This window comes from Triticum aestivum, chromosome 7D, assembly GCF_018294505.1.
Source record: "Triticum aestivum cultivar Chinese Spring chromosome 7D, IWGSC CS RefSeq v2.1, whole genome shotgun sequence".
NCBI classification, from domain to species: domain Eukaryota; kingdom Viridiplantae; phylum Streptophyta; class Magnoliopsida; order Poales; family Poaceae; genus Triticum; species Triticum aestivum.
In genome coordinates, this window is record NC_057814.1 from 510,389,973 (window position 1) to 510,401,528 (window position 11,556).

The window sequence follows — 11,556 nt, forward strand, 5'->3', positions numbered from 1 at the left end:
CCTTGGTTTCCTCAAATGTACAAGGTATCCCAAGGAAATGTAAGCAGAGCAAAAGGGAGTATTTTTCAAAATTACTGTGGGAGCATTCTCTTTTACATGTTTTTTTTCCCGCTTGGCAGAAGGTTGTACCAGCATTCTATGCTGTCAGAACACTAGAGTAATTTTATGCTTTCCTTTACAGGCCCTCTCTTTGGTCAATTAGTAATTTCGTGTCAAGTAAGGTATACGAGCTGAATAATTTCCTGAATTTTTCACTGTATCCTGATCCGGAAGATGCTCGCCAGAGTAGTGAATGGGGAAAGTTTATGCATTTCCTTTGGCACAATAAGAGGGTAAATATATTTTCCACTTCATGGGTATTCAGTTATTTACTCATTATTACTATGGGAGATACAATATAGGCTATATTTTCTATCTTCAAATTACTCTTTGAAAAATGGGGAATGTGGATGGTGGAGAAGGGCGGACACTATGTTTCAACACTCCCCCTCGCGTCTGGGCTCCACCACGCCTTAGACATGGGGTAGATGTAGGCTGCAAGTATTATTATTTTTATCAATAATGCGTTGACCGGGTCTTCAGCTCGAGACCTCTTGGTTCTGTTGGATGCACCAGCCAGTTCACCCAAAAGAATGAACTGCCAGAGAAGGGCTGGCAATATATTTCAACAGTTACCACCCTGAAAGATTACACTTCTATTGGCAGGGTGTGGCTACTGGACAGCTAGAGGCGTGGGCATGGGTTAAAGTAACAGGAGCGGTTGAGACAGAAAAGTAATGAAGGTGTGAGAAAGAGGGATGCACCGACCAGTTCACCCAAAAAACTAAACTGCCAGAGAAGGGCTGGGCAATATATTTCAACAGTCACCATCCTGAAAGATTACACTTCTATTGGTGGGTTGTGGCTACTGGATAGCTAGAGGCGTTAGGCACGAGTTAAAGTAACAGGAGCGGTTGAGACAGAAAAGTAATGAAGGCGTGGGAAAGAGGGATGCAATACTGTTAGGAATGTTTAGTTTTCAATGAATGGAATTTAGAATTGGGGCAGGGTTTTTGTAGCCTGCAAGTCGAGCAGTTTGTATGTATTTTAATGCAATCCACTAGCTTTATTTTGTTGCCTGTTAAGTGAAGGCCCTTGTTCTTTTCTTGTTTATCTTGTAGGCCGGTATTGTTAGACATGGGTCCTTCACCTTCCATATTCTTCCTGCTCAATCTGAAGAACGCCCTAACTACTCACATGCTGTGATCTTGTACGAGACTGAACGAAAAGATCCTGTAATCTGCAAAAGGAGGACCGGAATATCCGGTGAGAGTTTTGCTATATTACTTGGACAATAATGTATTGCTTGGGTTATTCATTATTTGTCCTTCATGAGTAAATATTTTAGTCAGCCTGCTGTACTGTTTGTTTGCTTACTAGGGGAAGCTGACATCATGTCATTTCTTAAGAGTCGCATTTGCTGAGCTTTAGTTTTTACATTCTTTATGTGGATCATTACTTCGTCTTGTTGAGGGAAGTTCTATACTTCTATCTATAGTTGGAGCTGAAGCTCTGCATCATCTTATGCCATTGTTTGCTATTAGCTACTCACTACTGCTGATCTGAATTGTTTTTTCTTATCAACTGTTTTTCACTTATTTTATGTGCCACCAGAGAAATCCAACAAAAGCGAGGAGATCTGTGATAGTGTACCCAATCCAAGAGGGCTGAATGCTTCACATATACACCATGATCCAGAATCCTCACCATGTGAATCTGTTGAAGATGGTAATAGAATTTCAGATTCATTAGTGAAAAGGGGAAAATCTACTCTTAGAAGAAATTTCGTCAGCACAGACCCTACTTATCTCCGAACACTCAGTCAGACACATGCTGGTTGGATCTTTGGAGCAATAGCAGAGCTCATTGACAACTCCAGAGATGCTGGTGCATCCAGGTACATGACTTCAACATGCTAAACTTAGACATTATTTTTGTTTATTTTTTAAATTATTATTTTTATGGACAGTCTGTCAACCTGGGTGATATATCATGTTGCATTATGTAATAACCTTAGTTATTCAAGATATTATCTAGTAATTTTGGTAATAGATATTTCAATGTCTCCCAAGAGATTTTCAACCCTTTAATATCTTCAAAAATAATAAGTGAAAACTACACATTGAAAGCCACCGCTGTGCCAATCTAAGCCTTATTTTTACTGTCTCATTATGCTCCTCTTCCAGTTGAATATGTACAAAACACGCTGCTTTTATTTTGTAATTAAAATTAATGTTACCTGTAGCAATACATTTTCTGAACATTCCTCACTGAGAGATAGCGTTTGACATATTTGGAGCTATTCCTGTTGTTTTATTGTATTGACTGCTTATTCTTGTTGTTCCTCCATCCTTCTGCAAGGTTGGATATTTTCATCCAAACTATGTTTTCGAAGAAAGCAGCAGGCAAAGTTCCTGTTTTATCTGTGATTGATGATGGGCGTGGCATGGCTTACCCTGAAATGATGAGAATGATCTCATTTGGTCATAAACGACCAAATGAACATTGCAATGATCAGATTGGGAGGTTTGGAATTGGATTTAAGGTAAATATCTATCATAAAAAAAGTTGTAGAAGGTCTTCATATCTTTCTGCATAATACTTGATTCCCCTCTTCTTTATACTGTCTTCTGTTATTCATGATTGATGTAGTCTGTGTTATGAATTACCTTTAAATACGTCACTAAATCTGCTACATCCTGAGCCGCCGCGAATGTTGTGTTGCAATAATTTTTCTGATTTATTTGAAATGTGGGACTGAAATATGTCTTTCATGATGATAGCTTCATACTTCTCTCGCCTACAATGCACTATTAAGACATGTAATGCTGTTGAGTAAATGAAGACTTGTTTGCCTGTTACTAAATATATACTTCTAGACATGTGTTCTTTTGCCTATTATACTCTCAGTGGCTCACTGCTACAGTCATTCGTTAGTATTGCCAGCTAGGTTTTCCTGTGCAATGCTATATGCTAGTGCTATTATGTTTAACTTGACTGCGCAAACAATGAGTGAAGTAACGATTAGTTGCCACTTGAAAGCTGTTGTTTGCACTGATAGGAAATGTTCTACAGGAAAAGTAGCATCTGCCCTCTGCATTGTTTTACCCCTAGATTTATGGAGGTTAAACTCTAAATACTAAATTACATTTTGCAACTGCATGCTTTACGCATGTCTGCAGTCTTCTTCAATCAAATTTGGGTGCTGTTTTGTAGACTGGTGCAATGAAACTTGGGAAAGATGCAATTGTGCTTACCCAAACTTCAACTTCCAGATCAGTGTCCTTTCTATCCCAGTCTTTTAATGAAAATAAAGATGTAAGCAGTGCTCTACTTTTTTTACTCCTTGTCTACTATTATGTTAAGGCTATAATAGTTTGATTTGCTACAGAATCTTGAGATCCCTGTGGTGACCTATCGCAAGGAAGGACAATACATGGAAGTTGATTTGAGTGTCCAGTCTGAAGCTACTGCAGAATATAACCTGAACGCTATCAAGGAATTCTCTCCCTTTAATGAGTATTTCATCGGAGAAAAGCTAGGTTTATTTGGTGAAGAGGGTACTGGAACACAGATATATATATGGAATTTAGATAGGTGGGGTAAAGACTACACCTTGGACTGGAATTCAGGGAGGACTGATGAAAACCCCACTGACAAAGGTCATGGAGACATATTAATCCGGTCAAAAAGAGTAAGATCACGTCCAGGACAAACAAGTAAACAGGTGTGTGTTGTACTTTTGCCCCTGTTCAAGAATTCGTCCGATTAACCAGTTAACTTGCTGATTAATCCCTACTCGTAGGGTCATCAAGTAGCTGATAAACCGATAAATCATCTGATTAATTGATTAAATGGCTGATTAACTTACCGATTAGCCTATTAATCTCCTACTCGCCAGCTAACTGAGTAGCTACCAGTTAACAATTTCCTCAACAATGATTTTGCTTTTGACACAAGAGATAAACTTCTAGGCTCAATTCAAGATAAATGAATTTTATATTTATAGCTTTAAAGTTGATATTTGGGGTTTGATGAGCTTGATGAACCTGGATATTATATTCACACACATTCAGTACTCTCTAATGCCATGCATGACTTTGTGATGTCAAACTTAGTCTTCTTAATTTCGTTTTTCTGGTTCTTTCTGTCTGCATGCACTTAGCTTTATGAAACTGCTAAAAATGTGGCATGGCTTGACTTGTTGATTAATTATATTATGTAGGTCCCATTGGACTATTCACTTCACTCTTATCTGGAAGTTATCTTCCGGAATCCTCGAATGAAAATCACAGTGCAAGGGTCTAAGGTAAATGCACATGTCATATAAATGTTGGTTTCCATGTGATATTTTCCCATGTTTATGTTGTTGGGGCACAATATATCCCTGTTTATAATTTATGTTGTTTGTAGGTCAAAGCGCGCCCTTTGGACAAGAGCCTTAACACAACTTCAGTGATTTCTGGTGACATTGCGGGAAGGACCATTGAGTTGACTATTGGAATGAGCAAAGTAGAATGGGAAAGAACGAACTGTGGGGTTTTCTTGTATTGGCGTGGTCGACTAATAGAGGTGGGATTAGCTGACATTGCACTAAATGACTAACCTGACCATCTTCAGCTAGCTATGTATGCCTGTTTGTCCAACCACCTTTTTGCCTATTTTATTGTTTGGCCAACTGACTTTTTCTTTGTTTCGTGGCTATTACCACCGTATATATATATATTATAAAACAAGTTCAGCTACCACAAACTGAGCTTTTGTCGTGCTCATAGGCTGCAGTGCTTTTACTCCATTAGAGTACACTTTTTTTTATTGCGTGCTAGGGTGGGTAGGAGTGTGGAGTTAACCCCGTGTGTGTTGAGCATTGAAAACTATATTGAATGTAATACCTAGCTAGGTTGAGCTTTTTCATGTTCAGTGTATTAGTTGTACCTTACAAACAATAAATGTTTGTTTCGTTGCAGGAAGCTGTTTGCAACTTAAACAATATAACATATATTTTAGACTTTACAGTACTTCCATACCTTCAGTGTGAATATTCTTTGCCTCTACACATGTGCATGCTTTTTCTAACATTTGATTTTTGTGTTCTTTTCTCAGTCTTACAAACGAGTTGGAGGTCAAATGCATAATGCTGACACGGGACGTGGAGTAATAGGAGTTGCAGATATTACAGAACTCGTTGTATGGTTCATAATATCTTGGCTTTGGTAGGGATGTTGTTCAGTTTCATCTTGTTTGAATAAACTTCTCCATTTATCCTGCAGGATGATGAAGATGGCAATTCATGGGTTCTTAACAGCAAACAAGGGTTTCAAGATTGTGAGATGTATGCTGAGCTGGAGGAATGGCTGGGTAGCAGTATGGATGAATACTGGGAGACAAATTTTGACAATGTAGAATTGGTATGAATTTAGACATAGTTTATATTGGAAAATATCTTGTCAGGCATATCTGGTCACAAACTGCTTTATGAAGTATTTTTGCATTGGATTTGGCAAGAGACAAGTACTCCCTCCATTTCTAAATATAAGCCCTTTTAGAGATTTCAATACGGACTACATAAGGATGTATGTAGACATATTTTAGAGTGTAGATTCACTCATTTCGCTTCGTATGTAGTCCAGATTGGAATCTCTAAAAGGTCTTATATTTAGGAATGGAGGGAGTAGATAGCAACACTACAACATCGATAGATTTGGACATAACTGATCATACATTTGTTGAGAAAAAAACTATCTGTTCCATTTTGCATTTATTTGATAACTCTTATATGAAAATGTTAACCATAGCGAGTAGGAATGGAAATATGGTAGACTTTCAACAGGGTGAAGTCCCCATCTCGTATCATCATGTAGACAATCAAAAATAATTTTAGTTATTATGAGTTTGAAAGCTACTTACCTTCTGTAACTATGGTGATGGACATATAGATATCGGTGTGATGTATGCACCTTCTCGTTGCAGTATGTACTTTACGACGGAAAACATATTTTACATGTATATAATCAATCATGCTGCTAGGGATGTAGTAGTTGGGTAAGGGATCGGGGTTGCTCTTCAATCCTTGTTTCTGTTAGTGATCAGGAGCCAAATGTTTATTATCCAAGAACTAAGTTATGTCGGTGGTACCTTTAAGGTTTGCCTGTACAATTCTGGATGATTATGTTCGCTGCATTTAGAAGTGTTACTCAGTCTACACCTTTCTTTATCTAGGGAAAAGCAGCCGGCCGCTGCAAGCCTGATCATGAATGGGTTCAGTGTTATGGCTGTCGTAAATGGAGAGTGTTGACTGCCGGCTTTGATACGGAGTCTCTACCAGATCAATGGTTTGTATCAGGCAATCATACTCAACATCATACAGGATAAGCTCTTTTTTTTACCATGTACAGGATAAGATTAGTTGATTTTATAATTCTAAAGGAATTCTTTTGAGTGTCCCCCATAATAGCCAGGCAAAATTTGGAGCCTGCAGTTTGCAACAATATCGATTGTACTTCCCTAACTAGGATTTGACTTCTGTGACTAGGATTCGGCTCTATACAAAAAAAATCCTGGGGTTCATCCAGGAAGCTAGTTTGACTCTATGCTAACCAATTACTGTTTGAATTTTGCCAAGTTCAAAATTTCCAGTTTCTTGTTGGTACTGCAAACTAGAATGAAAAATACAGTTCAAAAACATGAAAATAACAAGTTTCATGTCAATCATGTCTGACACAACACTAGAAATAACTATTTTACACTCACATATCATGATTTATTGTTTTCTGACTGTCTTTTTGATTACTTCATCTTGCTGGTTCATCATGTGCTTACTGGATGATTTTTCATTTTGCATTTAAATTTTGTAATCATCAGCTAATAATATCTGTGTCAAGATTCAGAACTCTATTCACTAATAAGTTCCAATAATATTCTTGTATCATCACAATTCTAAGGGTTTAAGAAACATACAGTAACTTAAATATCTTGGTTCTGTAAAATTTATATATGGGATAGCCTCTTTCCTTCTTTTCTTTCGACAGTTCTGAAGTTTTGACACCTGAAATTTCAGGTTTTGCTTGATGCCACCCTTCAATGGGAAATGTACGATACCAGAGCAACAAATGGGCCATGGTACCATAACCATAGGCGAGAAAAGGTCCGGTAATGTTGGCCGCAATAGGATTATCCAGCGGGAATCTACAGCTAAGGTTGATACAAACAAAATAGGGAACAATGAGTTCAGTCAGGATGAAGATGTGAAGGTAACTACAAACCTCAGGATTATATGCATGTCATGTTTTTTGAAGGTCAATTCATGAGAAGTAAATAACTTCATTGTGTTGTGTGCTCAGAATGTAAAGCTAATCCCAACAATTGTCAACAAGCGAAAGAATACTTCCAACGGCACGAACAGCATCGAAGGTATGCATGCGCTGTGTAGACAAAATAGAAACGCTGGAAAGTAACAAGAATAGGGAGAACCTCTAAGCTTATCATCTGACTTCCTTGCATGCACTACCAATGGGCTTGTCAGATGATTTGGACAGCAATTCCTCGCAAACCGAGTCTGTTGCCCCTGTCCATGTTTTGAAGAGGATACGGAGGGGTGCCGCAAGAGGTTGCAAGACGTGATGATGAATGACAATGCACGGTAAACTGTTGTGTTTTTGTTTATCTTTCTGCAAACGAGACCTTGTAACATCATGTACAGATTCATTTTACTCATGTCCTTTCTCTAGATTTTGGTCAACTTGCAACTCTTCTGTCTTTTTATCTGCCTCACGCCCCTGATAAATATTTATTTTTTACAGCCAGCAAAATTTCCTTGGAACGTTCCTGGGTGCTGCAGCAGTTAGATCATGATCGTTCGGCTTAAACAAACTCCAATAGTTAACCAAATTCGTGTCTGTAGATAGCTTCCGTGGCAGTGAAACTAGTGTGTTTGCCAAACGTGGAGAAGTGGGATCGAAGCTAACCAAATGTGTGTGTAACTACTAACTAGTGTCTGTCGGTTTTGCCTTGGTATGCTATAACTCCCGTTGCACTCCCACTCATGGTTGTGCTGTGCTTGTGCAAGTCTATTCACACAGTGGGCCAAGTCAGTGGTTTGGTAAGTCGTCCAAAAAGCTACAGAGAGTGATGTCTCTACAACTGCAACAGTGATGAGTGAATTCTGAACTTAAAAGTTTTTGTGTTTGCTATTGGCAAGTTGTCTGAATTTGTAACTTGCGCCGATCGATTTCTGGAGTGCAGCCCTGAGGCGCAGACCGGGGTGCTGACGATGGCAAGGCCGTGGCAGGGAGTGCCTCAGAGCTGGGGATGCAGCAATTTTTTATTTTATTTTTGAGAGAGCCGTTTCACGGCAGGACACGGCAGTGGTGTTGTTGGTGGAGAGGAGTTGATGGTTTGGGATGGGCTGACGGCGCCGGAGAAGAATGGTGGGGGTTTAGAAGGATGCTTCGGGGCAGAGGCAGGCCGGCCGGGGCAGGATGCACACCAGCCTTTGGATTTCAATCCAACGGCTCGGAAATAGACTGACGTGGTTTATTCAGGCAACTTACAGATAACTGCGCCGTAAAGTTCAATGATCATGTTGGACGTGCATGGCGGGCAGAGCGGAAACCATTCACGTTCTTGGGTCACGGCATTTTAGAAACCCTTGTAGTTGTAATTACAGTCGTTGGAGCTTGCAACCCTCGTTCACCTACTCGACGAACTGCTTGCCTGCAAACGTTTGCGCAAACATCCAGTCCGAAGGCGCGACGTTATACATGGTGATCGTCCTCCCCTTTCCTCCGGTGACCTCGAACGACAGCGGCTGGCCTCGGAGGTCCGCGTCGCACTGCCAGTTCTGCCCCCAGTTCCTCCCCATCGGTATCCACCCGGTCCTCGACCCCTTCACCTTCACGGCGTCGACCTCGCCGTCGGCTGCCACGTTGGTGATCAGCACCTGGAGGAAGTTGGGGCCGCCGGTGATGGTGAACCGAATGCCGCCGGCCCTGTCACAGCTCACCCTGCATCACCATCGTCAATGGCTAGTCATGGTCAGATGCTGCGTGATCCATGCATGCTGATCAAACTGGACACTATTTTAGTCTTATCCTGCACTACAAAGGATACTCATAGCATTGGACTGAAACTGTGGGAAGTACTCATGATTAGCATACGCAACAAGTCAGATTCAAAAAAGAAGAAAGCGTCCGCCGTTAAAGCTGCTCTTTCCTCAGCACCCTCTCATCAGCCCTGATAACTTTCTACCCAGCAGCCCACCATGCAAAGTGGCTTCAGACATGTTCCACATATTCTACGATCCATTTGTAATCATCAGAATTCAGACATTCATTCTGAACTTCTGCAAAAGCAGGCTCAAAAAAACTACTCCGGATGCACAGCTCAAGAATGATAGTGCCATGCTTTTAACTACAACAGATGCACACCTCAAGAACGATACTGCCATGCTTTTGCACACATATATTCAGAAAAGAGAGAGATGAAATTTGCATCAAGAACCGTTTGTTACCTTCGGAACTGCACCTGGACAATGTCAGCCTTGGCCTTGGCGACCCGGAGGAAGGCGGCCTCGGTCATCTCCAGGTGCTCCTTGGGGAAGTTGCACCAGCCGCCGTAGTCGTCGGCAAGGCCGAAGTTGGGGGCGCAGAAGTCGGTCGCCGTCACCACGACGGTGGGGCTGCCCCGCAGGCAATAGAGGACGTTGTTCACGCACCGGAGCTCGTAGCAGCCGCCGCAGGCGCTGCCACGCCCGAACAGCGCGCCGCTCAGGCCGGCCGTGTACCTCCCGTACCTGAATATGTCCAGGTCCCCGTACCCGCAAGCGCCGCCACCTTTGGAGTTTCAAGCAGCCATTGCATCAGACAACAACATTTTCAGTTTTTATGCAACATTATCCCAGAGCTGACACTGAGCACAGGATGCTATTAAATGAAGAAATTGAGCATAAGGTCTTCAGGATTCAGAGTACATTTTGGTGGATCTTCGTGAAGGTACACTGTGAAGGTGGGGAAGGGAAAACGGGGTCCGATTTCAGTGGAGCAATTACTGTGAAGGTACACTGACTTGAGTGCAGGCAATGACAGCAAGAAAATGCCATGTTGTACTGGCCTGCGCCTCATGTTAGGATTGTCAAAGCATTCAATGTGCCTCACTCCCACTTCTTACGCAAAGGTCAAGAATTTGGTTTACAGACACTTTATATTTAGTAAACAGAAAAGGAAAAGGTGCACTACTGCTCTAGTACTCCATTATTGGTTTTCTTTCGGCTGATTAAGATAATAGTAGTGCACTAACACACTAAAATGAAGTTCTTTAAGTATAGTATATCATATAGAAAATGTTGATGGTAAGGACAGCATTAGCGTCAAGACTGCACTATAATTATCAAAGAAACTCTTCTCTACCCTCTCACAAATCACAATAAAATATACTAGTAGAATATTTCTAGCATCTGCAGAACATCCATGGAATGTTCAGTTCCAAGGGTCAAAATGCATCTCTCAATGAGTAGCAGAGTAAAAGGTAGCAACTTCCAAGATCAAATCTCCACATCTGATTTGTATCGCGACCTCCCAGTACGCCGGATCTACCAAATACCACACCGTCTCATCTTTGCAAACAGCATTCACCATCTCCAATCTCCATTCATACAGAGAAAACGCACAAGGAAAGAAAGGGGGGCAAAATGGAGAGGGAAAGGCCAGACATTCCCTTTCCTTCCTGCCTGATGTTCTTGACGCTGCTAATAATAATAATAATAAAGGATAAATATGAACACCGGAGCACATACATACCGTCGTTGAGCGGGTGGCCCTGGGACTCCTTGATGTAGGTTGCCGTGCCCAGCCTCCAGTCCTCGTAGCCGCCATTGCCCGCCAGCCTCACGCCGCCGCCGACCCCGACCCCAGAAATCACCAGCAGGCAGAGCAGGAGCAGAGAGCCCATCATGGCGCCCGCGGCTGGTAGCGATCACGGGCTCGCCGGCCAGCGCTGCTACCGGACGGAAGTGCTCGAGTGCTGGCGGCGGGTTGGACGGGGAAGGGGCTTGTGTGTGCTGGCTGGCTCTGGTGGCGGCGTGCGCGGTGCGTGTTCTTGGGCTCCTGGTCGGAGTGGGCAGTCTTTTGGGTTGGACCGTGGTGGCGCGGGGGTCAAAGATGAGGAGGGCAGGCAGGCAGGGCAGTGGGACATGGGACTGGGGGGAGGAGAACAGGGGGCCTGCTTTCGCCACGCCCTTTCTGACCTCGCTTTGTTGGGATTTGCGGCCATGGCAGCACACCCCCGGCAAATTTGATAATTTCGACCAGAAAACGAAATAAATTCACAGAATGAACTATTTCACACCCCTAATCCTTTTGTGTAGCGCCCGCCACGCCGGCGCCACACCCTACGGTGCAGCGCCTAGCTCCGGGGCGTTGCACCTCTGTCCACCGTGGCAGCCCATGAGCCCGCACCCAGCAGTGCAACGCCTCCGAGCTAGGCGCTGCACCTGTAATGTGCAGCGCCTAGCCGCTAGGCGCT

At 42.5% G+C, this 11,556-nt stretch overlaps 2 protein-coding genes across 2 annotated transcripts in view; one reads left to right on the forward strand and one right to left on the reverse strand.

Moving 5' to 3' along the window:
* The window catches only part of LOC123164918 (MORC family CW-type zinc finger protein 3), a 12,044-nt gene extending 3,816 nt beyond the window's left edge, over positions 1-8,228 (forward strand). The window contains exons 4-18 of the mRNA XM_044582526.1: positions 182-332; positions 1,161-1,305; positions 1,654-1,936; positions 2,401-2,584; positions 3,256-3,357; positions 3,431-3,766; positions 4,265-4,348; positions 4,453-4,611; positions 5,143-5,226; positions 5,310-5,447; positions 6,259-6,371; positions 7,097-7,289; positions 7,380-7,449; positions 7,562-7,678; positions 7,839-8,228. Coding sequence (XP_044438461.1) covers positions 182-332; positions 1,161-1,305; positions 1,654-1,936; positions 2,401-2,584; positions 3,256-3,357; positions 3,431-3,766; positions 4,265-4,348; positions 4,453-4,611; positions 5,143-5,226; positions 5,310-5,447; positions 6,259-6,371; positions 7,097-7,289; positions 7,380-7,449; positions 7,562-7,659 — 2,140 coding nt within the window. The 3' untranslated portion in view covers positions 7,660-7,678; positions 7,839-8,228. The remainder of the gene's footprint in view (positions 1-181; positions 333-1,160; positions 1,306-1,653; positions 1,937-2,400; positions 2,585-3,255; positions 3,358-3,430; positions 3,767-4,264; positions 4,349-4,452; positions 4,612-5,142; positions 5,227-5,309; positions 5,448-6,258; positions 6,372-7,096; positions 7,290-7,379; positions 7,450-7,561; positions 7,679-7,838) is intronic.
* Positions 8,229-8,570: 342 nt separating this feature from the next.
* On the reverse strand, positions 8,571-11,242 carry LOC123164919 (expansin-A16). Its single transcript, XM_044582527.1, has 3 exons — positions 10,833-11,242; positions 9,548-9,869; positions 8,571-9,041 (listed from the first exon to the last, which is right to left on the reverse strand). Exons 1-3 carry the CDS (start codon positions 10,984-10,986, stop codon positions 8,732-8,734), a joined length of 786 nt encoding a protein of 261 aa, XP_044438462.1. The 5' UTR covers positions 10,987-11,242; the 3' UTR covers positions 8,571-8,731.
* Between the last annotated feature and the right edge of the window lie 314 nt (positions 11,243-11,556).